The sequence below is a fragment of the Cervus elaphus genome, chromosome 21 (assembly GCF_910594005.1).
Source record: "Cervus elaphus chromosome 21, mCerEla1.1, whole genome shotgun sequence".
Classification (NCBI taxonomy): Eukaryota; Metazoa; Chordata; class Mammalia; order Artiodactyla; family Cervidae; genus Cervus; species Cervus elaphus.
Genome location: NC_057835.1, coordinates 70956804 through 70983564, shown reverse-complemented (window position 1 = coordinate 70983564; position 26761 = coordinate 70956804). Strand labels below are relative to the sequence as shown.

The 26761-nt window shown below is 35.1% G+C and overlaps 2 protein-coding genes across 6 annotated transcripts in view; both read right to left on the bottom strand.

Annotated features, from left to right (window-relative positions):
* Nucleotides 1-26761, bottom strand: part of RAD54B (RAD54 homolog B) — a 113871-nt gene that overhangs the window by 65388 nt on the left and 21722 nt on the right. For 4 of the 5 annotated variants that reach the window (XM_043879866.1, XM_043879868.1, XM_043879869.1 and 1 more), the window contains exon 3: nt 25759-25927. In XM_043879866.1, coding sequence (XP_043735801.1) covers nt 25759-25927 — 169 coding nt within the window. Of the gene's footprint in view, nt 1-10543; nt 10675-25758; nt 25928-26761 lie in introns of those variants that run through there. The other variant, XM_043879871.1, reaches the window with a different exon arrangement.
* Nucleotides 469-12928, bottom strand: LOC122679306 (fibrinogen silencer binding protein). Its single transcript, XM_043879872.1, has 2 exons — nt 10544-12928; nt 469-6740 (listed from the first exon to the last, which is right to left on the bottom strand). The coding sequence occupies exons 1-2, from the start codon at nt 10915-10917 to the stop codon at nt 6215-6217; spliced, it is 900 nt and encodes a 299-aa protein (XP_043735807.1). The 5' UTR covers nt 10918-12928; the 3' UTR covers nt 469-6214.

Sequence of the window (26761 nt, the reverse complement as noted above, 5' to 3'; positions counted from 1 at the left end):
ACCCAAACCTTTAATATTCTTTTCTTTTAACAATTCTAAACACAAATGGAGTAAATGGAATTTAAAATGTCTCATATCATCAAATTCAACAAAAAATATAAATACTCTTACAAACCATATTTTTTGAGTTTCAAAATTACCAAAAGCTACCAGAACTTTTAATATGCATTAACATATAACTGCAATATTAACATGAGATCTGAGAGATATGGTTTTCATTACACTAAAAAATATGCAAACATGAATATACAAATTCTTCAAACTGGTAAACATCCACAGTTTTCTTTACCTAACAAAACAGACTGAATGCCAACTAACCGCAAGTATCATTATGCATAAAATAAACCTAGAAGATACTTCTCTGCATTAAAGATCATTTTCAGAATGATACTTTGAGAATGGCAGGAACTATACATTTCATATTTCTCAATTCTTCATGACAAAGCATATATGCAATAAGTGCTAAAACAGAAAGAAAAAAAAAATCAACAAACTACAATATTCCCAGATACCTAAACTATCTACCCAGCATTTTTAATTCATTGAAATATACAAAAATTTATTCATCAATTTCAATTCTGACATTCCAATCAATAAACATGCAAAGCTTTATTTTAAAAAATAATCCATACACTGTTGATGGGAGTGTAAAATGGTACAATCACTTTGAGAAAAGGTTTGGCAGTTTCTTAAAAAGTTAAACATATATCTTCCTTAAGCCAGCATTAAGTTCATGACATACTTATACGAGAAAATACAGAACAACCAAAATCTGGAAAAAAAGTCCAGAAGTCCATCAAAAGATAATGGATGGGGACTTTCCTGGTGGTCCAGTAGCTAAGACTCCATGCTCCCAATGCAGGGGGCCTGGGTTCGATCCCTGGTCAAGGAACTAAGATCCCATATGCCTCAACTAAGAGATGGTACAGTCAAATAAATTCATTAAATAAATAAAAAGTTTTTTTTTAAAGATAGAGGATAAACAAACTGTGGTGTATTTATAAAATGGAATACTACTCAGCAACAAAAAAAGCAATGAACTACTGATGAGAGGATGGATGAATATTAAAAACAGTAAGATGGATGAAAGAAAACAGACACAAAGAGTCCATACTGTTTGACCTCAATTACATTAAGTTCTAGAACAAGCAAAATTCATCTATGTTTTTTTAAAAATTAGAACAACGGTTGCCTGAGGTGCCAGGGGATCAGTTAGGAAGGGTCAGGAGAGCACATTCTAGGGTGATAATTTTTTACACTTGATCTTGGCGAAGAAGTGATAGGGTGATAACCTTTTTAAATCTTGAAGTGGGTTTAAGCTACACAGGTGTAGTAATTTGTCAAAACTCATCAAATGGTGTAATTAAGATTTCACATTTTGCAAATTTTACTTATAAAAATCATACACACACAAATAAATATTGAACTCCAGTTCATAACACTCATGCTGAAGTGATTATGGGTAAAGTATTTTAATTCTACAACTTGTTTTAAAATAAGTTTTCCTTAAAAGAAAAAAAAAAGAATTTATGGATGGATATAGATGGATAACTATGTGATAAGTGTAAGTCTAATGATATATACACGTTAGTTAAATGTGGGCTAACTTAGGTGATATTTTTATTTATTTATTTATTAACTTGCTTTCCACTATTTACAAAGGAACTGAAAACTAAAGATAAATAATATAAATTCACATCACAGCTGCTATTTTTAGTGAAAACAACTTATAGAAGATATATAAAAAATATGGATCCAATTTCTCAAAATCATATGCAAAGATGTGGCATGACTATTAATGTTTAATTAGGTTGCATGTTTTAAGAATTTGCTCTTTTCTATTTGTTAAGTATTACAACCATATTTCATCTAATTACTTTTACTATTTACAATCAAAAGTTACCACCAAATGTTCAATTGATTTTGAGAATGTGTGAGTCTTAACAATTGAAAAAAATAAATATATTATGAAATTTAGACATGGTACATTTGACATCTATACTGGCACAAGGGCTTCCCTTGTAGCTCAGTTGGTAAAGAATGTACCAACAATTTAGGAGACCCAGGTTCAATCCCTGGGTTGGAAAGATCCCCTGGAGAAGGAAATGGCAACCCACTCCAGTGTTCTTGCCTGGAGAATCCTGTGGACTGTAGCCTGCCAGGCTCCTCTCTCCATGGGATCACAGGAGTTGGACATGACTTAGCAACTAAACCACCACCAACCATTGGCACAATCACCAAAAGAAATGTCATTATTTCAATTATGTCTCATCAAAAGCTTTTACCTGTGTAGTACTGAATTATTTGACTTATGGCACACAAAAAGAGTACACAAGTCAATATAACGTATTACCATGTATTTAAAAGAACATGTATTAACAAACCATTTAACCACTATCAACTATAGTATATTTTAATTACAATTTACCACACTCAGTTAAAACTTGACATTATTCTAAAAGAAGGCACATGAAAAAAATTCATATTTTAAACATTTTCATGTAAGTAATGATGCAACAAGGTAGAATGAATCTTTCAAAATTAAATTACAGCAAGTTGATGTCTCATTACACAAAACAGAAATATATTTGCGTATTTTAAGAAATCTGGCATTTGTTAGAAATGAAAGAACTTCATAAACTTTTTTAGGGTGCTATTATAAATCATACCTAGTTTTATAAAGTCATAAGTTGTTAAAAAAAAAAAAAAACAACATACCCATTTAAGTTCAAATGAGTAAGAAAAGACAAGATGACAAGAATAATGGATGCACTATCTAAATCACTAATATATTGGATGAAATAGTCTTATTTAGTATATTTTTCAAATTTAATGTATTTATACAGAACCAAGTCTACATTTAAAAAATAAAATCACTGTTTCCTATGTTTTCCCAGCATTACACTTCATAAGTAAAGCTCATGGCCCCAAACAGTTCTCTGTAGTATATAAGATGTCAGGGGGCTTCAGATCTATTCCATTTGCACTAATAAAATTTGCCCTTACATATGCCCCTTAGTGAAACTTGTCCTCAGCAAAAACTGTTAATGTAAGTTGGTAAGTAGTCAAAAACTCAAAAAATTCTCAGTATAGAAAGGAAAAGAAAAAAGCTTTAGCTCAGAATTTCCCTAAGATACTCTGCAAGGTAATAATAAAAAGCCTCCAAAACCAGTTCAGCAGTTAAACAAGTCTTTTTCGCACGGAATTTCTCAAAAAACTATCCTATGCTAACTATTGCTGGGGTGAGGAGGTAGAGCAATAAAAATGGAGCAGAATCACACTCACTTTAATTTTTGCAGATTAAAATTAAACAACAGTGACTCAGAAAAACTGCTGCAATGAACTCCGATGCAATGAGTGGAATGCTGGTGTTTAAAAATATGTAAAACTAAGGTTTTCTATTCAGCCCTAAACGCTAACATATTTGTCACATGATATCAGCAATGAAACAACAATCTTGAACACCGCTGGTGAAAAATCTTACTGAAGCAAACTATGTTTTCTTGGCAGCAAAAAAAACATTCAAGGACAATTTTGTATAGTCTACATTTTTACCTTCCACACTTATTTTAGAATCTAATCACCAAAAAAAATGTATATTGCACTTTTTTTGAACATGTTACTTTGCTAATAAAGACATTTCATAGAATGACTATTCCACAGAACAATTTGGAAAACTCTGATTTGGCTGTCAAAGTTAGCATTCAAATTGAACATTCATTAACAATTCTGAGTAGTACCATGCTAAGATTATAATATGAATTACATTTTGTATGGTAACTTGCTTTCAATAATTTCAAAAAGTTAAAGCTTACTACTGTAAAGACTTATGAGAATTATACTATAAAAACATTACCTCAAATAAGAGTTATAAAAGTCTTTAGACTGAAAGAAAAGTCAGAGAGAAGATTAAAGAAGATGAAATTATCAAAAGGATATATCACATTATACATTCAAGAATATTTTTATAATATTTAATTCTAATAGCAGATATAAAATGCCAATGAAATTAAGCAGTCAACAGGCTCAAACAGTACTGTAAGAGTCTATTTTATTTACTTTCTTTCTATTCCTGTAGCCATAACCTAAATTTTGGATTTCATCTCACTACAATGCCCACTCTGAAATGCTATCATGACCTTAAGACAGAGCTCAAGGCATATGCCCCTAATCAAAAGCCTTCCAAGGTTTCCCATTATACATTCACATTTGATTCCTTACAACAGCTTTTAATGTAATCCATAATCTAGCACCAGTTTCCAACTTCCAAAATGATATCCCTCAGTTTACCTTCACCCACTCTTCAACAAAAATTTTTTAAATTCTAATGATTTATGCACCATGCTAGGTTTCCAAATACTCTATTTCAGTGGTTCTTTGACTGGCTTTATAGTTTGCATCAGAAATCTCTAGAGAGCTTATTAAAACAAACTGCTGGACTCTCCCCTTTGAGTCGCTGATCCAGAAGGAATGGATTTACATTTCTCTCAAGTTCTTAAGTGATACTGATGCTGCTGGCCAAGATGCACTCTTGGTGAACCACTGGTCTATACCAAAGGCCATGAGCCTGAAGCCCAACAGCTGGACGAGGCCCACTCACATGTTTTATGTTTTTATTCAACATTTTTAATTATTTGTAAATGTTTTAAAAATAAAATTTTCTCATAAAAATGCAGATTTCTTGCTTATTTCTGCATGTAATAATTCCGCTAGAGCTAAAGAGTAGCTACCCCAATTAGTCAAGGTACATGTCCTCGTCCAGACTATCACAGCCCTAACTGGCTCTGTGTTCACTTAAAATCACTTAAAAATCACCTGGCTTAGCACTGTATTTGGGCTTATACAGTCTGACCCACTTTTTCTCTTCATCTATGCCTTTCTTCATGCTGCTCACTCTGACATAAACAGCCTTTTCCCCCAAAACTGTTGAAATCCAACCTACCCCATTCTAAAGCTTGGCTTAAAATAGCCTTCCTCAACAAACCCTTGGCAAAAATAGAAATCCTTAAGTAGTACACATATTAAAGATTTAACAAAATGTGTATGTGTGCTTTAAGAATCAAGGTTTTATTTCCACAAACACTAAAACAGTAATATTTACAGAAACATAAGACTATAGATATCATAAGTTATACACATATAATGTTTTGCTATTTTTATTGTAAGTAAAATTTTAATTTTGTTCATTAAAGTTTACTGTGATTTTACCGTGAAAGAAATCTTTTTCAGACTAAGACATTCAAAATGAATCAACATATTAAATCTCATAGTCAACATGCTAGATTAGCCAAAAAGTTAGTTCAGTTTTAAGTAAAAATAAAAGACACATTTACTGAACAACATATTCACTAACCAAACAAACTTTTTTGGCCACCTCAATATATAACAGCTCCAACAGTACATCTTATTTTGCAGGACAAAAAAAAAGGAGGATGGGAGTAATTGACACAATCCCCCTGATTTCACAATCCCCCGATTTTTAAAGACAATTTTAATGAAATAAATGCTTCTAATTTTTTACCATGTAGGATACTTTAGCAGATTTTTACTTCTAAAGGAACAGTAGGGGGGAAAAATTACAGAGAAACAAAAACTGAGTGCTGGTCCTTGCTATGCCATGAAGAGCTTTGTTAAACCAAGTAAATCACTGACTTTTCCCTCGCCCTCAGTTTTATTACCTTTAAATTGAGGTGGGAAAAGTGCTCTCCAAATACTTTCTATTTTAGTCCCTAAAATTCTAGTCCCTAACACTTTAGTCCCTAAAATTCTAGAACTTATTCCTTCAAAGAATGAAAGCATAAAAATCAGTGTCATATAGACAAGCTTCTATTAAACTAGTATTGCTTCTAAATTACACTAACTTATTAATAAACAACTTGAACTACATACAGCTTTCAAAGTGTTAATTTAAAATGTTGAAGATTCAGAACTTTGAAAGAATATTTATGTATATACATATGCATTTATATATGTTAATAATCAAAATAAAACATCTTTTTTAAGGCCCAGGAAGACAAAAAATTTATAAGCATGCCATCAGTGTTTTACTATATCTCAAAGGAAAATTAAATAATCAGAAAATCATGTCAAAAAAGCCTTTTTCATAATAGAGATTAACAATATGTTTTAAGAATATGTACTCTGCTTCAGGATATTCCCAAATGAAACTAATCAGGCCAAAATAAATAATCAAATTGCAAGACTGAAAAAAATCTCAGAGACTATTACATTCAGGTAGACCATGCCGTAGTCGAATTGCTTTCAGCTTCTCAACTTCAATTTTTGCTCTTAGCAGCTCTTCCTCTAGCTGCTGCCTTCTTTTCAATCCATCCCTCTTCTCCTGAACATATAATCCAAAACTTTTTTGATTTTCTAAAATTATCTGATGCTCCTCTTTCAGCATTTGTAGAATCTGAGGATCATACCCTAATTGTGACCTAAAATTTTCTCCACTCTCATGCCGAAAAAAATCATCTCTCCTTGGGATAGAAGATGGAGACGATGTCATTCTCATATCAACAGAGGAAAGTGATGGTGACAAAGATCTTTCCATTACACGCACTAATTCCTGTTCTTCTCTTTGCTCTAAAGTATCACTCTGTTGAGAATTTAAAACCAGTGGAGGAGGGGGCTTAATGTCTTCTTCTTGCTTCACCTCCACTGTAATAGCAACTGGATGGCGGTCCAACATTACCTGTAGTGAACTGGTACCAGCCTGTGCTTCCTCATCCAAGTTTGCACTACAGCACACAAAAAACCATCACAAAATGTAAATCAAATGAAGACAAGAGCATTTTAAAACATAATTTCATATCTAATATACATTAAATTATCAAGCTAAAAAGCAAATTAGGAAACAAAAAATATTTGTTAATCCTTGGAATAATAAAGTGACTAAGGCTGGGATTTTAATTATATTATATATATATATATATTTAATTATTTTTTTATATATATATATATGTATATATATGGCTCTCCCTTATCCTTAACTTTAAAATTGGGCTCTTAAAAGAACAGTAAATTACAAATACTAAACAAGGCTATGGAGGTAAATAAAAAAGAAGTGGCATTTTTAACACCCTCAAAGAGATATCAACTGTCCCTGTAAGCCTGAGGTTCTTAAATGCTGTAAAGAGTCATTTAATTCATTCCGGGCCTCACTATCCCCACATGGTAGTCCTAGACCTCCTATTTCTGCTCTCTTGAACTGATCAATCTAAAAATCACTGAGGTCCATGACTTTGGCAGGAGGACAGTGGAAGGCCAGTGGACAGCACAAGGCAGTCTCTGAGAGGTACTGATTTCTGTATTTGTCACACACAAAAAATCAAGATTGTGTATGACTTGGGGTATGCTCCACTAGCAGGCGGTTCTCCTAACTTTCCAATTTCAAATACAGTGGTGTTCCCCCCGTTACCTATCCAGAACCACATGACTCAGGTGCTCTTTAAGTCTTTTAACCAGTGGCCAGGTAAAGTGTACAAGAGCAAGGGTTTACATCTACCCCTGAATCATCAGTACCCAGCATCATACTGTACTTGGAATCTAGTAAGTACTCATCATATGTTGAAAGACTGAATAAATGAAATGGTGTTTTTAATGCAATTTTTAATGACCTCTATATATTGATAGTTTATAAATTTACATGAAATTTCCATAAAATATGCATTCCTATTAGAGGCAACTATAGTTTCAGCGTAATTTAAATTTTGATATACCAATATTTGTTATGACAAAACACAGTGTTCCTTAAAACTGTTGGTTTTTAAATAATTTCATGTATAACATTAAGTTGTGAATTAAGAATACATGTTTCCTAGGTTTTTTTTAAAAATATGTCTTTATCTAACTTAAAAGTTATAGAGGTGAAAGAGATTATTGGAACATTAATGGAAATGCTACACTTAACATTATTGAGACAACATTTCATAAATCATAAATAAGTAATACAGGTAAGAATGCATTCCACATGGGTGATTAAACTGCTGGAACAAGTTCAAGTAGAACATAAGGAAAAGAATTTAAACTCTGTATGTCACTAATAGCATTAAATTGCCAGAAATATCAGATATTTGTCTAAGAGGTACAAATGAAATAAGATATTTAATATGTTATGAAAAATCTATTTGTATAATAGATTATACAAATTATAATGTTGCCTTTGTGATTTTATGATATTTGAAAGCAAAAAAAGGAATACAAATGTAATTCAAATTAGTAAGGCTTGCTTTTACTAACATCTCTAAATCCTAGAGTGAGAAAAAGTTAAAACAACAGCTACAAATGAAATTTTAAAAACCCACATAATTACTTTTCCAAATTAGTATGTATAATAGACTATAAGACTGACAAAAGACAATGTAAATTAAAAATATGCCTTATATCTGGAATATTCCATGCTATTTTAGTTTAAAACATCAGAATAAGGCATAACAAAGTCTAAAAATGACTTAGAGAAAGTCACAAAAAATGATCAAACAGGAAAGGACTTTTAAAATTTATGAATATGAATTCTGAGGATCAAATTGGTTATAAAACACAAAATATAACCTGATGTTAAAGAGAGGCAAAAATAAAGACATAAATCAATATAAGTTGCAGAAACAGCCTTATGAAATAGTTGCATATCTTTAAACATGTTAAATAAAATATGTAGTAACATTTTCCTTATTAAGTATAGAGAGTTTGATGAGATTAAGAGGTATATTTATATAGAAGCATAATTAAAATACTGTAATTATAAGCTTCCAAGATAATTAAGAGTCAAGATGATGTCAAATAAGTATATTAAATACATAAACATGAAAATACTAGCATAGAGAGTGGCAGAGCTGACCTGCTAACATGAGTGTTTTAAGCGGCATATTTCTGATACTCCTACCTTTAAACTGAAAAACTGTTTCCACAGTAGGCATAGAAATGTGTAAATCCAGTAGGTATAGAAATATGTAAATCAATTAACTCAATTTATCAGAGAAATGTTGGTGTCCCAAAAGACTGATTGTGTAGGTATATATACTGTATGTATGTGTACATATATACATAAACAGATACTTGTATCTTATATATTACTTCTCTTAACATTACTGTATTTTTAAAATACACAACTTAATAAAACTACATTTAGTTTTAGTTTTCAAATTATAAAAGCCTACAGCCAAAAGGTAGTTTAATACCTATAATGCAAAGCCAATGTTCTTTATGGCTCAAAGAGGTAAAAAAAATTGAATGAGTATAAAGCAGTCTCACTGTGAAGGGGGTTTTTCTTGACATTCACCATACTGGGATTTAATCATTTGTCATCACAGTGAACAGTTTAAGCAGTAACCCCATGAATTAATGTAGTGTGTATCCATGTCTTGGATTCCCACTGGCGCTATCTTTCACTATGATATCAACTAGAAATAAGAAGTATATTGTTAAGAAGTTGGCTCAAAAATACTATCCCAGTAAATTATCAAAATAACAAATATGTTTGACTAAAAAGGTTTTTCCCATTTCTTCCCTAACTTCAAAGGAATTTCACAGGTAATTAATCATTTTGCTTATATAAAGACTCTTTCACCAACAAGAAAGTACTTTGTAAAGTTAAGTTTGAGAGGTTCCTCAACTAGCAAGGAGTTTACGGTTTGCTTAAATTATTCCAAATGATTCAGAAAAAGCATGAAGCTGCCATTTGTATCTTCTGCTGGGGGTTAAAAATCTGAATTAGCAGTAAGATAATAGTTTTTTAAGATTTCCAGGCAAGTGGTTACGTAGAGCACAAAATTCAACCAAAAACCTGTTTCTAATCCAGTTGCTCTTATTGACATATTAAAATTCATATTTCGATACCCGTGCAAAACACTATGGGAGAGCTTAAAGTGAACAGACCATTAACATATAAAAGCAACAAAAACTTTTACTACATAATCTGTATCCCTAATTAGGCATTTTTAACACCTTTTCCTGTGTTTCCTTGTCTCTTTGAATATAAATTAGAAAAATAATTTAAACTGTCTTAACATATACATATACAGTGGTGCTACTAACAAGTTTACTTAATTGTTCATTTTAGGTTTTTAGCTCAATTAATATTTAGTAAGTGTAGACAGTGAAAATTCATAATAAAGCGAGGGTACCATTTCTCCTGAAACTGCTAACTTTATACAAAATTGAAAATCCAATGAAATGTAATCTTAAGTGAAATATGAAAAAGGTATCTCTCAGAAGCTAATTAAACAAATTAATATTAAAGCTTAAAAAGTTTATGAGGTAATGTCACAAATTACATCCCATTTATTCCTCCCTAACCTTTACTTTTTAGAAACTACAGAAGGAGGGAAGGGGGAAGGGAAGACAATCAACAGTGGCTTAAATCAAATGCAGCAGAAAAATTCCTTATAGCCTCACTTTTCTTGCTTAAGAATGCAAAACAAAGACACTATTCACTGCTCCCGTAGTGGGGATGTTTACTATGCATATCTCTATCACAACTAAGCCAGAGCCCAATAGATAGGAGGCGCCATAATTTTCCACAACAAAATAAAATAAAGCTTACCTTTGTATGTGGTTTCTGTCTCTTACCAGGCAAAAACTGGAAATCTGGGGAATCATTTCCATAACTTTCTTGGTTGGCTCAGAAATATTGCTTTTAAAATCTGACTGGGTCTCTTTTTGCTGCAATAGCTCCTGTTTGGCATATTCTTTGAGCCTTTTGTAAAGAGTGCGTAGGCCCTGCGCTGTTCGAGGAGGGCGGTCTATTCCAATTGCATTATAGTTAACTGCTATGATATCCCAACATCTATTCTTTTCCACTATCACTGAATGTTTGTTAGTGTGTTCTTCCAGAATTTTAACATATGGCTTCACAAGCTTTAACAAATCAAGCTTTTCAGATAAGGTAAAATTGGAAGATCTAGCTTTTCCTACCATTGTTCTTTTCAAATTAAGTAGGCAGTTTCTGAAACCACCATGCAGCTTTCAGCTCTGCTCAGCTCTTTTCACAAACAGAAAAAGATCAGGCTTAACTAGGCTAGCCTCATTTAGGCCCACGCCTACAGGGGAGGGTTTATTAAAATTCCTCCAGCTTAAGCTGACGCAGGTTCAGGAAATCTGCTTAAGCCAAGCCTGACCTACATAAAGCTTCTCACTGAAGACAGGAAGGCACAAGCAAAACACACTTGCTTATAAAGAGAACAGCTCGAGATAGGATTTAATACACAAAGGTCTAGAGATAAGCATGGAACACAGCTAAAAACTGGCTAATTTAGTGAGAATATCAAATTTCGACATGTTTGCCTAGCTGATAGACTGAAACTGCATTGCAGTATCACTTTAATAAAAACAAAAGAGGAACTGTTTTGTGCTATTTGTTTACAAATCCAGTAGGCAGAAAAATGAAGAAACTAAAGATATGAGTGGTGAGTGCAGTGATTCCTAACAGAGCCCTTATCACGGTTTCTGAGCTGCTGCTCTCTCTTACAAAGTCTGCCTAATGCTGGTCCTGCTGTCAATCAGGAATTGCATATCCTCTAGCTAGTTAGGTTACACCCAGCTCAGACTCCACAGTAAAGCTAAGCTTCTCCTTCATTTTACAGTCTACAGTAGCCACCGTGTATTTTTTCCCCCAGTTACTTATGAAAAAATATTTGAACACTAAATCTAAAAAGCAGATAAAAATTATTTTTAAAGCAATGGATTATTCCAGCTGTAACGTACATTGAATATGCTAGCCTGCTTTACCAAGTGTAGAAAACCCCATTCACAGAGAGAACTGCATAACAACGCCTTGAGAGTGCACACGACAAAACTACATTGGCTCTTAGTAGGAGGATTTCTGTTTAGCTACAGTCACACAATTTGGACTGTGAAAGGCAACAGTCAGTCTAGTCATTTGCAAGGCCATCCATTTGTGTGTTTAGGATGTATTTCCTAATCTCTGTCTGAAAACATGATAAATAACAAAGTAAACAAAACAAGCCTATTTTCTCCTGATATACATGTTTTTCCAGACAGGATAATGAATTAGAACATACTTCAACACAGTTACATTCAATCAAACAATTAATGAACACCTACCTATAATAATGTTCCCAAGCACTGAGAAAGACCCAAGGAAAACAAAGGTAAATACTGAACTGTCAGGGAAGCCCAAATCTAGCAATCTAGATATGAATTCTATCCAAAGAATTGCAGCTCTACAGAAATGCCATAAATTTTCAATTACTTTATTTTTCATTCTTTCAATGGAAGAGAATTAAATTTGTTAAGTTCTCACTCTGAGCCAGACAATGTGCTAGAAGCTTTAAATATGTCATTTGTCAGGAAAAAAAGTGAAAGATTGCCGAGTGCACTATAGGATGCTAGGTGTTTTCTGGCATACTCTAGAGGGTAACCCGATTCTGTAGTGGTCTCTAGCCTTTCACTGTTTTTGAGCAGTTTTATTGCTGAGTAAGACTGCAGAAAATAGTCATGTAAATGATTCTGGTCCATAGAGAAGCAAACTGAAAACTGACCTGCTCCAACCACCTGATCAGTTACTTGAAGGAAAGCAAGAACACAGGATATATACTGTCTTTAAACACAAGTATTGTGTTAAGAAATGAAGTGCTAATGGAAACATGAAAACCCATTCAATCTCACTATCAAGGAAATGTATACCAAAAGTGATTTTCATTCATAAGACTGGCAAAATTCTTCATGACTGAAACGTCAGGAGTGGATGACGGTGCAGGACAGAGAGTACTATTCAGGAAACGCTCACGGGAGTGTAACACGGCTTTTGTGATGGCAATCTCAGAGTCTCTACTCAGAGTTTACATGTGCAAAACTTTCAAAACTGCAGTAATTTTACTTCTCAGAATCTACCTGGAAGAATACTCAAACACACAAGGCCTTCTTATAGATGCACAGTACTGGGAGCAATCTAAGAACAATCAGTTGGGAACAAGTCACTAAAGTATAACCATACTATGGTCTAAGAACAATCAGTTGGGAACAAGTCACTAAAGTATAACCATACTATGGTCAGCCCCGGAAAGCACTACAATGCAAGAGGCAGATTCCTGTGTGTTGACACAAAACAAGCTCCAAAATAAATGGTAAGTAAAAAAAAGCAAGTAAAACAAAAATATATACAATATAATTCCATTATGCTATCAAAAACACCCAAACCTAAATATTTCTGTGGGTACAGAAAACACATATTTAGGTACAGAATGCAGGTCAATACACAGGTGATGACACTCCAAAAAGGTCTAGAACTCCACTGTCTAATTACAGGAGCCGTGAGCACAGCCAGCTATTGAGCAATTTTTTTTTTTGGCCCTGCAGCACATGGGCTAGGTTCCCCAACTAAGGATCAAACCCACAATTGCTGCAGTGGAAGCACAGTCTTAACCACTGGACCACCAGGGGAGTCCGTCTGTTGAGCATTTTAAATGTGGTTAATGGGATGAAGAGATTGAATTTTTTTATTTTATTGAATTTTAGTTCTGCCTTGCTGTGCTCAGTAGCTCAGTCGTGTCCCACTCTTTGGGACTCCAGGGACCACAGCCCGCCAGGCTCCTCTGCTCACAGGAATTCTCCAGCCAAGAATACTGGAGTGGGTTGCCATGCCCTGCTCCAGGGGATCTTCCCAACTCAGGGATCGAACTGAGGTCTCCCGCATTACAGGGAGATTCTTCACCATCTGAGTCACCAGGAAAGCCCAAGAATACTGGAGTGGGTAGCCTATTTCTTCTCCAGGGGATCTTCCTGACCCAGGAATTCAACCGGCACCTCCTGCATTGCAGGCAGATTCTTTACCAGCTGAACTATAAGAGAAGCCCTGGTTTTTAACTGATAAAAACACAATTTTTTAACTGAAGCAACATATTATTCCATTAAACACAATTTCATTGTTTGGATAGGATTACATTTTTACTTAACCCTTTTGTCACAAATGATTCTATTGTTTCTAGTATTACTGACAAGAACTCCCTCCTTGACCAAACTTTAATCAGGCTCCTCTAAGCCTTCTCAACTAGCAAAACTCCTACTAAACCAGTTTATAGACAATCCCCCTACCCTTGAAACCTGACCAAATTGTTGACACTCCCACCCTTAATACCTAACCAAGTTTTTCTCAGTAATTTTTTACCTGACTGCCTCACCCTGCCCACTGGCTCAAACCCCTCAGTAGTAGCAGCTGAGTTCAGCCTCTCCCCCGTCAGAACAGTCTCGAGTAAAGTCTTCTTGCCTGTTTAACTTGTCAGTACAATTTTTCTCAACACTACACATAATCACATCACCAGTGTAGTCAATCTTAAATTGGAGATTCTGCTTGAATGAATTTTTTCTACGCACTGATACAACATTTAATTTATTTGTTTGAATATTTTATGCAAACAGCACAAATTACAGTGACACCCTGGGTAAACTGTAATTGATTATTAATCTGAATTGCTTATTCTGTCTTAATTATAATTATTTTTCTAGCTGAAAAATAATGAGCAAAATTTTTAATGTAAAAATGTGTCATACTGATGCAGAATCAAATGCAGGTGCAGAAGATAGTACTCTTATTGAAATAATACAAAAAAACAGACAGACGGAACTAAAGCATATTGCATATTTCACATTGAATACCAAATGTAATTTACTAAGCAGAACAACAGGAATAAGTTGTCCAATGCATTTTATTTTTTTTTCCCAATGCGTTTTAAAAGCTTCAAGAAAGTAAACTAAACAATACTGAGAGACACTGTCAACATAAACATAATAAACCTGACAAGCAGTTTCCTCTCAACAAACAAGACTGAGGAAGTTTTAGTCACCTCAAGTCAAAATTAAATATCCAGAAATATTTTTAAATAATATGTAACAAGGTCTGACCTTGTAACTTTGGTCAGCTGTAAAATGGTTTCTTGCACTCACAAAAAAAGAAAACCATTTTTAGACAAACAGATGGTAAAAATATATATTATTTCAGTTGTGGAAATTTTATCAGAAATTATGGAGAAAAGATTTTAAAAGCTATTTTAAAAATGAAAGATCGTCAATTAAGCAACCAACAATTGCCTATAGAATATGAGACCTAACATATCGAACATCAATTGATTCAATATTTGTAAAATTGCTAAGTTTCCTTCTGCTCAACTTTCTAGAGCAGAATCTATGAGTGTCATGAATATGTTGCTACACATCTGGAGGACTTCCCTCATGGTCCAGGGGTTAAGAATCCTCCTGCCAATGTAGGGTACAGGGGTTTGATCCCTGGTCTGGGAAGATTCCACATGCCTGGGAGCAACTATGCCCATACACCACTACTAAGCCCGCACTCTGGAGCCCAGGCCCTGCAACAGAAGCCATCCCGAGAAACCCAAGCAGTGCAACTGGGAAAAGCCCAAGTGCAACAACAAAGACCCAGTGAAGCAAAAAGTAATAAAATAGTAAAGAAAAATAATTTAAAAAAAACACTTGGAATACATATGAAATATAAATTCTTGGAACTGGTTAAAAAAGAGCACAATTTATTTAATGATTTTTCTGGTTTTTTGCCAGTGCTCATTGGTTGGGTCATGAAGAGTTTTATAAATTACTGTACTATCTATAAATTTATAATTTTTATTGCCTGTGATTATGGGAGATAATAACTCCAATAACCCAATCAACCCAAAATTTTTAGCTGAACCCAAGATTTTTTAAAGAAACAAAACGAGCACTTGCTAAACATTCAAAAATCAAGGACAAAAACAAAAGGGCAATGTAATTTATGTTTCTCATCAACATCATGCTCTATATGAGTGAGTCAAACCTGAAATTCCGAAGAAAAGAAAGGCATATTTGTGACCTGGTGAGATAGGTAAAATAATCTATGTTTAAAATAAAAATTTCCATAAAAATACAAATCAGTAACTGACATTATATATCCCTCTGACATAAACTGACAGAAAATTTTAACTATAATTAAGAGTTTTATTTAAATTACATGAAAAAACTACAAGAAAAATTTGAAAAATACTTTGTTGATTTTGAAATTTAGAGCTGCTTTTATTTATTTATTTATTTTTTAGAGCTGCTTTTAAATTTATACAATGCTCTTATGAATTCAGTGTTAACAATATGGAAATTGACACAAGAATTAGTAAATGTGCTTAACTTGGACAGACATGTTTTTGAAAGTTACATGGTTTTATTTCCAAGTCAAATCAATTCTTCTGAAAAAGATGAGATAGTTTTGTTGATGCAGATGTGAACATAAACAGAATTTTTTAAAAACTGAACTCAGCTAGTGAACTTTTACATTATGTTTAGAACTTATTTATTTCATAAATATGAAGTCTAATCAAGAATGCAAAATAAAAGTTCAGCATCTAAATTGAGATCTGCTGTAAATGTAAAATACAGAGCAGCTGTCAAAGACTCAGTATAATAGTTAATAACTTTTACATTAATTACACCTTGAAGTTACATACATATTGAGTTGATTAAAATGTATTATCATCATTAGCTTCACCTGTTTCTTTATACTGTCTTTAACATGGCTATTAGAAAATTTTTAAATCTTTATATATGATTTATATTCTAGTTCTATTGGGCAGCTTTGGTCAAGAAGGACACACACCAAACTAATGACAGCAACTATTACTGGGAGGAGACCAAAAGTGAGGGGAATAGCTTAGAACCTTTCATTTAGCTGTATTAAATGGCAGAGACATTTCAGAAGGCAAGTAGCAAACCATATTAAAATGTAATTTAAACGCATTATAATCGGACAACTGAGAAATATTTGTATAAGTTCATAAGACCACATGCACAAGGATGTTCACTGTAGGATTGTTTTTAATACAATCCTAAATAAATCATGGTATATTTACACTATGTAAACCCTGCAGCAACTAAAAGGATTCTAAAATTTAGAAAACAAAAATCTCCAAAGCACAACAGTGAGAATTGCAAAGTGAGTACTTTCAGCACAGAATATCTTTATCCAAACCCCTGCCCTAAAAGATGTGACCATGCCTAGGATGACCTCTAGCAGCCTAAAGGCCCTGTCCCTGGGACAATCTAGCCTCCCCGTAAGTTCCGTTCTGCAAAAGCTCAGAGCTATCAAAAGAATTTACTGTTTGTTCTTCTGGCCAACACCCGACCATAGGCCCTTGACCTCCCTTTGGTAGCACATTTACTAAAAAGGCTGACAATTGTGAATCCTTCCTCTATCCCTCTGATATGCTTTGAATCTCCCACAACTCAGAAGTGTCCTTCTCAAGGACCTGAAAGTCATTCCTTTAAAATGTAATTAACAGAAAGAATAGAGCCAAGGCCTTCCAGTCTTGGTGAGAAGGCAGGATCCTAACTTTGATAACTGCCAGCTAGCAGACACAGCTGCCTAATCTCATTTACACCAACCTGCCTTTTGCCATTTTTCACTTCCCTGACTCTACTTGAGCACTCTGCCTCCCTCATTCTCCCGTCAAAAGCCCAGTCACCTCTGCACAAATCAGAAAGGAGCTCAGTTCTTGACCCCACTATCAGGAGTTATTGAATAAAATCTGTTTTAATTGTTTTTAACTAATGTCTGACTTTGTTCACCTTTGACACTAGTGAATGAAAAAATCAAGTTGTATGTAGATATATGTATACTGTATGACATCATTTATTTGAAACACACCACTCACATCAATAATTCCAATTTCTTACAGGTAAAACTTAGAAAAGCCTAGCTGACGCTGGTGGTAAAGAACCCACCTGCCAATGCAGATGTAAGAGATGAGGGCTCAGTCCCTGGGTAGGGAAGATCCCCTGGAGGAGGGCATGGCAACCCACTCCAGTATTCCTGCCTGGAGAATTCCATGGACAGAGGAGCCTGGCGGGCTACAGTCCATGGGGTCACAAAGAGTCAGACATGACTAAAGCAACTTAGCATGCACGCACAGCTTTACTTACAGTATTTTAGATAGTTGTATGGGGAGAACGTACTTAGATACATTACTCTCAATGAATGCATGATATATTTTGAACAGAATGTACTGACGTCTACAACTTTAAAATTCATTTTTTTTAAAGTAAGACAGACTGATGGATGAACAGATATGCAATAAAGCAAATACAATAAAATTTTAATTGTGGAACCTAGGTGGTTGGTGTATGGGTAGTCAATGTAAAACTATCAACGTTTCTTTATGTTTCAAAATTATGCGTTCAAAAAATTATCCTTAAAAATAAATACAGCTGCTAATATATTTTAACTCTTTAGCTATTACAAATGTGGGAAATATGGACAAAGCTAAATTTCCAAAGTAGACTTTAGATAATTAGATCTATTAAATTTAATAAATAAGGAATAACTCATCCCACCAGGAATAATCCCTACTGCACTTTCAGACTGTGCCATCTAGTCTCCGAGGGGCACAGAATGTTACCCCCAACCTCTGTGGTGTGATGTTTCATCCAGCATCAGATGTGGCGGGAGGAGTCAGTCCCTCCCAGAGTGGGGGTTGTAGTGATTTTTTTTTCCATGAGCTACTTGTTAAATAAAAAGAGTACATGACTACTGAGATAATTCCCATATTTTAGGAGATTTGTTTTTTCTTTAAAAAGGTATGGACTTTATACCTTATTAATCTTTGTCTTAGCCCACATTCTCTGGCAAACAGGGCCTGAAACGATGACTGGAATGCTGAGGCTTTCCTTGGGTACTGCATACACAGCACATCAAGAGTGAAAAAAGGTAAACTGAGGCAAGGAACCATGTAAAGTCCTGGCTTGGGGACTTCCCTGGAGGTCGAGTGGTTAAAACTCCACACTTCCATTGCAAGGGGCATGGGTTCGATCCCTGGTCAGGGAACTAAGATCCTGCATGCCACGTAGACAATAAATAAATAAATAAACACTATTTTTTATAGTGCTGGCTACCACTTTATAGCAAGCTATAAAAAGACAGAGTAGGTCACTTGGCAAATGCATCCACGTGGTACTCAGCTTGGAACACCTCCCGACACACTATAAAAAGAAACAGAGTAGTCCACGGAGGAAAAAGAGGAATTTACCTGGCAGGTTCCCTCCTGTCTCCCATTCCTCAAAGACCAAGCTCACACCACTAGGAATAACCCCCACCGCAATGGCAGACTGTGTCATCCAGCCTCCACAGGGGCACGGAGTGCTAGCCCCGGGCTCCGTGGCACAGTGCTTCATCCAGGGTCGGAAGCGGCAGAGGAGTCAGTCCCTATCCGAGAAGGCATATTTCACACCACAGGACGTGAGGAAGACAAGACTTTTAAAAAAATCTTCCACACAGGGTTAAAAGCCAGGGTGAATCCAAGCCCTGAGAATCATTCTCAGTTATAGCATTTACATCTCACACTTCACCCCTGTGCTTTGGGGATGACACCCTGAAATGCTAAGCACTCACGACAATCTAAACTGGGATTTCCCTGGAGGTTCAGTGGTTAGCTTTCACTGCCTCCAGCCCAGGGTTCAATCCCTGGTCAGGGAACTAAGACGCCATAAGCCAGGTGGCACGATCAAAAACAAAAAAAGACAATCTGAGGTTATTGATATTTCTCCTGGCAATCTTGATTCCAGCTTGTGCTTCCTCCAGCCCAAGCATTTCTCATGATGTGCTCTGCACAGAAGTTAAATAAGCAGGGTGACAATACACAGCCTCGACGTACTCCTTTTCCTATTTGGAACCGGTCTGTTGTTCCATGTAATTATGTAAGTAATCAAACTTACTGTCACTAATAATAGGATAAATTGATATCATATGATATCATATCCCTTCTAATGATACAGTAAGAATTATTTCTGTGACATTTCTGCCAAAAATGTATAGCCTGAATCTACTCATGAGAAAACACCAAACAAATGCAAATTGAGGAACACTATACAAATGACTGGCCTATAATTTTAAGAATATTAAAATGCTGCACAGAAGACAAGCAAAGACTAAGAAACTGTTCGAGATTAAAGGAGACTAAAGAGACAATTATATACAACAATCTTGAACTAGCAGAAAAAATGTTCACATATTCATTTTTTTAAAGTTCCTAGAGATTATCATGCTAAGTGAAGTAAGCCAGACAAACAAATACTATATGGTATCACTTACATGTGGAATCAAAAAAAAAAAAGACACAAATGAACTTACATACAAAACAGAAACAAATTCACAGATGTAGAAAAGAAACTATGGTTACCAAAGAGGAAGGAAGGTGATCAATTATGAGGTTGGGATTAATATATACACTAATACTATATATAAAATAGATAACTAATAAGGACCTACTGTCTAGCACAGGGTATATTCTATATAATAACCTATAATGGAAAAGAATCTGAAAAACAATGTGTGTGTATATATACACACACACATATATATATAAAAAACCAAATCACCCTGCTATATAGCAGAAATTAACACAACACTGTAAATCAACTATATTTCCATTTTTTTTAATTTTAATTTATTTTTGCCATAAAGGGTATCACTGGGGCAAGTGAAGAAAGTTGAGTGAGATCTGTGGATCAGATGATAGTATTATATCAAAGTTAATTTCCTAATTATGATGATTGTACTTTTGTACTTTATAGAAGCTTATCCTTATATTCAGTATAGTTTAGGAAATATTACATAATGCAGAATTTAGAGTAATGAAGCACTATGTCAGCACCTTATTCTCATCTGGTTTGGAAAAATTACACACACATACACACACACAAATGTGGTAAAGTGTGTGGAAATTCTTTGTACTATTCTTTGAATTTTTTTGTAAATTTGAAATAATCTCAAAATACAACATTAAGAAGTTTAACTTAAAAAGCTCAACAAAATATATTTAATGATTAGATTGCCAAATATCAAAAATTGCAAGTATATACTTACATATAGATTTAGCATCACAGTAAATGACATACATTGTTTATACACTGCTGGTGAGAATACAAACTTGTATCAGCCTCTGCAGAGGGCAATTGCTCAACATTATCCGTCAAAATGATAAATGTACATACCTTGAGACCCTACTCCAAGATGTCCTAAGCATATATTCTCACATATGATTATAATACACAGATATTCATTGTAGCTTTGTTTGTAATAAGATACAAAACAATCTAAATATCCATTAATACAGAACTGGTTAAGTACAACTGGCAAATTCACACAATGGAATATTATGTTTTAAAAAGAATGAGGTAGCAGAGTTCCCTGGTGACCAAGTGGTTAAGATCCTGGACCCTCACTGCTCTGGTTAAGGTTCAACCCTTGGTCACGGAACAATGAGATCCCACAAGTCAAGCAGAGCAGCCCAAAAAAAAAAAAAAAAAGATGAGGTAGTTCTAAATGTACTTGAAAAAGATTTCAAAGATAAGCATTTATAAATTAATTATAAACCAATAAAATTCAAAAATCATTAACTTGATAGTGATATTTTACTGAAATTAAACTGCTAATCACAATATAAACATTGTACCAAAAGATACGGCGCGAGTTCTTTCATGTCCAGCAATATTCTTCTGCAATACAGCATGTGCACATGTGTGTGCGCTCAGCTCAGTCGTGTCAGACTCTGCAAATCCGACTCTGTTCTCTGACTGTCCTTAATCCAAACAGACAAGACCTTCATCTAGTGGGATACCCCACTTTGCCCGCCTCTGTTCTCATCTGTGGACATGAAATCCTGTTAACAGTGCTCAGGTTTATGGTGGCCACCCAAAAGATCCAACATGTGCATACACACTTTTACTCATATCATGTAAAAGAAAACACAAACTTCTAAGTTTCTCTGAGAATTTATAAACCCCTGAAAACAGGTCCAAACATCTCTAAGGACCTAAAACCCATTTGGAAAACACTTATCCCCCCAACAGAGACAGATTTTATCATTTCCTTTTTATATCCTTTATCTTCCCCTCTTCAATACCGCTTTCCTCTCAAACTATGACACACTACCTTTAAAAAAAAAAACAACCAAAAAACTCTCTGGTTCCCTGCTGTCCCTCAAGATACCACTCCTTCCCTTCAAAATCGTATTTCTGTATTGATTTACATACATCATTTATTTCATACACTGCCTCCATTTGCCTGTTTCCACTCATCACATATCCATTACAATACGGCTTTTGTTCCAAACACTTTCTGAAACTATACTCTCAAGTATTACCAAAACCTGCAAACTGTAATGTTCCAGCAGCTATTTCTTGACTTCTCTAAAGCACTTGAGAGCCAAAGGGCTTAGCCAAGACTCAACTACAAGTTTTACAAAATCCCTTCATTTAGTCATAAAATGTTTTAATTTATCCTGTTTGACTTACAACTCAAAAAGGACACAGTTACTGCCTTTTTATGCCACAGCTTAGTGAAGGAAAATCAGGTAAAAATTAACAGATAAAATATAATGAGTATAGTTGAACAGCCTGAGGGAGAATTAATGGTCTCATCTCATACTTCATCACAATGAAAAGGAATCAGAAAGAATCAAAGATTTCTTTGTTTTTCTAAAGACTGTAAGTGTAGCCATGAGTATCAGGAGGTCTAGGGCTCTCTTTATTAATTTCCAAGGACTGCTGCAACAAAGTATTAATACCGCAAATGCCTAAAACAACAGAATTTATTGTCTTAGGTTTGGAGACCAGAAGTTCAAAATCAAGGTGTCAGCAGGGCCTGAGGTAAGAGACAGATGGGCCCCCGGTTAGCCATTTACAACTAGCCTCCTGTTTGCATTTCCTGGGACAGGAGATGGTGGGCTCCAGCTGAGGCGTTTACAATCAGCTTCCTGTTTGCAGTGTTTGTCTCTTGTAAACACCTTAAGGTAACAGTCATGGCAAGGACAAAGAGGTGCAAAATTCTGTTTGAATAAAGGATTAAGATCTCTGCTCCCCCCTCTTTTGGGACTAGGGATACACAGAAAGGCTCCCTATGGGTCTAAAGACAGGGGATGACACCAGGCTCTAAAGAGCCTTGTTCCTCCCAGAAGCCTTCACTTCGAGATCCATCTTGGCTGAGAGGTGCAAGCCACCCCAGGGGAAGGTCCCAGGGTGGGGAAGGTCCCAGGGTTGGTCAGGTGTGGAAAAAGCAGCCAGATAATGGGCCTGAAGGAAGACAAAAGACCCAGAAGAACTGACGGACGTAAGTGACTTAACCGCTTCTCCACCGCGCCCCTCACTAGGGGAAGGCCCACGGCCTTCCTCTCCAGGCGTGCGCCTCTGCCTTCCTCAGTCTCCACTAAGCAGACTGCTTCTCTCTGTGCTCTCCCGCTTGTTGCTGCGCTACGTCTCTAATCACAAACTCTGTACCTGCATTCACACTTTTTTGCCTCCATGATAAATCCATTTTTCACTAGGGGCAAAGATCCAGGGAAAAACAGCTTCTAGCCTCTAGCCTTTGCTGTTTTGGTGGGTAGGATTCCTGGTCTTCATCCAGGCTACCCAGGTTCAATTCCTGGGCAGGTAATTAAGATCTTGCTTCACGCCACCGCTCACCGCTGCCTCGCTGAGATCAGGCCATGTTTTCTCAGAAGGATCGAGGGGAGAATCCTTCTGTGCCTCTTTCTGGAGGCTAGTGATTGCCACCAATCCTTGGTGTTGCTAGGCTTGCAGCTTACTCTGATCTCCGCTCCACTGTCAGAAAGTCTTTTCCTCTCTGTATTTCTCTGTCTCTCTTCATAATCAGCCACTGGATTCAGGGTCCACCCTAATCCCGTATGACCTCAACAGACTTGAAGAGACTTGAAGTGTCCAGTAAAGTTCAACAGAATGAAAATATACTTATTAGGGCTCTTTCAGTTAGTAAAGAAACCAAATATAAACTAGCTTAAGTAAAAATGGTTTTCCTGATGAACTAGATATTATTGTTAACTGTTCAGTGTAATGTGGTTATATAGGAGACAGCATTTATTTTAAGACATACATGCTGAAGTATTTAGAGGTAAAGTGGCATGAAAGCTGCAACATATTTTCAAATAGTTCAAAAAAAAATTGCATACAAGGGGGGTGGGGAATACAGACAAATGAGGCAAAATATTAGAAACTATCGAATTTTTGATGATAATTGGATTATTCTTTCAACCTCTCTGTATGTAGGAAATTTTTCCAAATAAAAAGCTAGTAAGAAATGAGGGTGTATTTTCACTAGGACATGCAGGCTTGGAACTGACTCCAAGGAGAATTAGACCTAGAATTAAAAGAATGTCAAAAGATGAATATATAGGTCTTTCACCTCCATACTTTTTTATACACAACATTCCTCTCCAGCAATCACCAAAGGAAGCATGATGTTTCTCACAATATTTTTTTCCCCAGCTAACCTCTCTCTCTAAATGAGAGGCAGGAGAGTATCAGGAGATTGGCACAGGTTCCCCAGTTCAGTCAATGTACCAAATCAGAGAAGGGATTAAGGGATTAAAGGTTGAGTAAATTAACTCCCTCTTCAATTTATCTTAACTCTTAATTCCCTTCTCATATTTAGTAAGGAAGAGAATGAGAAACTATAGTAGAACACAAAAGCAGCCCCAAATCAGTAACATTAAATGTATTATATTCTAGAGTCTAATATTCTCTGGTGAAGAGATTAGCCACCATGATATAAAAGAAACAGGTATAGATGGATCATTAACCGCCACAGGCTTGACAGCAGAGAAAAAAAAATCTGAGAAAAAAGGATATTCACCTAACAAAGATGGAAGGAAGAAAAGAGAAAAGGAGGGAGGTAAGGACACAACTGAGCGACTGAAATGAACTGAACTGAACTGAAGGAGGAGAGTAATAAAAAAAGAGAGTAAAGGAGTGAAACAGGGCAGAGGCTAAACTGCTATGCCCATGACTGTGCCCAGAGCTGTCTCTAGGGATCTCACTAAATTGGTACCAGCTCCAAAAGTCCTTCTCAACTTCATTCTGAAACTTGTTACAAATCTGAAGTTATGAGGAGCACATAAATGGTACTAAGGATCCTGGCTAGTTGGGAAAACACAGAAGACCCTCTGCCCCAACAAGAAATGAACCCATTCACATGTAAAATTTATTAAATATCACAACTCTCAAAAAGTTCCTTCAAAAGGGTTTAGTTTAAGGCACACTGTTAATTTGCATTGGTATCTTAGGGAGACAAGCTGCATTCTGTAGTCAAGTAAATGAGGCTCTCTCCCACAAACTCTATTCAACCAAAAAATGAATAAAATGTAATTTAGAAAAATGTAGTCTTAATGGTGTGCCTTTCAAAAGGCCAAATAAACACCCATGAACACTCCAGATAATTTTTTTAACTACCTGAAAAATATTAATCTCTTACAATGCAACAAGAACCATAATCATTATTTTAGTTCAACTCAGCAGTAGGGGAATTTGTTAAATGCTTGGTTTTACTGCAATTATATACTTTCAAATCTAACTGATCTGAAGTTATTCCAATGTACTATAATGAATTAACAATTTTTAATTAACATTTAAAGTTTACCTCTCTGGTTTTAATGCTAATGCATTTTAAGACTTTTTTTTTAATTAAATCTTAAAAACAAAAATCAAACCTTTAAACACAATTCATTTTGGTACTTGAGGTAAAGACCATTATTTGACCAGTAAGTTTACGATGAATAACCTTAGACATATGCCTATTACAAAATACAGGATTTGGATGACATGGTTACTAATTCAATCATTAAAGATAAATCATACCAATGATCTAGCAGTGCTATTAATGTATCAACTATTTCCAAATATAATATATTCATTATTGTAAATAATTAATTTAAATAATATTGTAACAAGACTGGTCAAGTATAACCTGTACAGTCTTACCTGTATGATGTAGATCTAATGTTGCCTTTGTAGATGCTTCCAAACAATATTTTTCCCTGTGATTATCCCCATGATTAATTCCTTTAGCACATTCTTCAGTAGGCAAATTAAAGTTGCATATTCTGGGATCATTTTGTGGCTGGAGAAAATTATTCTTATTTGCAGCAATCTAAAAAAACAAAGTATGTATTTTATGCTGATATTAAACCTAATTTCCCATATTTTTCATAATAGAGTCCCAATTTAAAATACTGAATATGAGCTACTAGTTTCTCATATCTAAATACGGAATAGTTTTTTAAAATAAACTAAAATTATAATTTTTTTTAAACTAGTTTTATTATGTTATAAAAGCTGAAAGCTGGTAAAGAATCTGCCTGCAATGCGGGAGACCTGGGTTCAACTCCTGGGTCAGGAAGATCCCACGGAGAAGGGAAAGGCTACCCACTCCAGTTTTCTGGCCTGGAGAATTCCATGGACTACATAGTCCATGGGGTTGCAAAGAGTCGGACGCAACTGAGCGACTTTCACTGTCCGTTTCAAAAGCTGAAAGATACCACAGAACGAAAATCACGCTTACAATTATAGTGTATTTTAAGCAACAGATCAAATTAGGTTTTAAACAAGTCACAATGTGCCATTCTCATTCAACTGCTTATTTTTCTTGCTAAATTTCTCAGTATTAAAAGCAACACTTAAATATTGTTAATTTCTTATGTGGCTGATGATATTGCCACATATTGTTTTAACAGTACCTTATATTTTAAAGTCAAATACTAAAATATTTACAAATGAGAAGATATTCCTGGAAGCTGTATCAAAATAATGAGTTGAGAAAAAAGGGGGAGGGAGCTAGAGAGGTAAAAATGAAGCAAGAGGGGTCATAAACAGACAACTGCAGAGGCTGGGTGATGTGTACATGGGGGGGGTTCTTCATATACTCTTCTCTCTATTTTTATATATGTATCAATATTCTGTTGCTGCTGTAACAAATTACAACAAA

What these genes read in the sequence shown, in the direction of transcription:
- LOC122679306 (XM_043879872.1), bottom strand. Translation starts at nt 10,917, where the DNA reads ATGGTAGGAAAAGCTAGATCTTCCAATTTTACCTTATCTGAAAAGCTT. An exon ending in GACAGAAACCACATACAAAG is followed by an intron (nt 6,741 to 10,543) that starts GTAAGCTTTATT and finishes TGTGTGCTGTAG; the next exon opens with TGCAAACTTGGATGAGGAAG.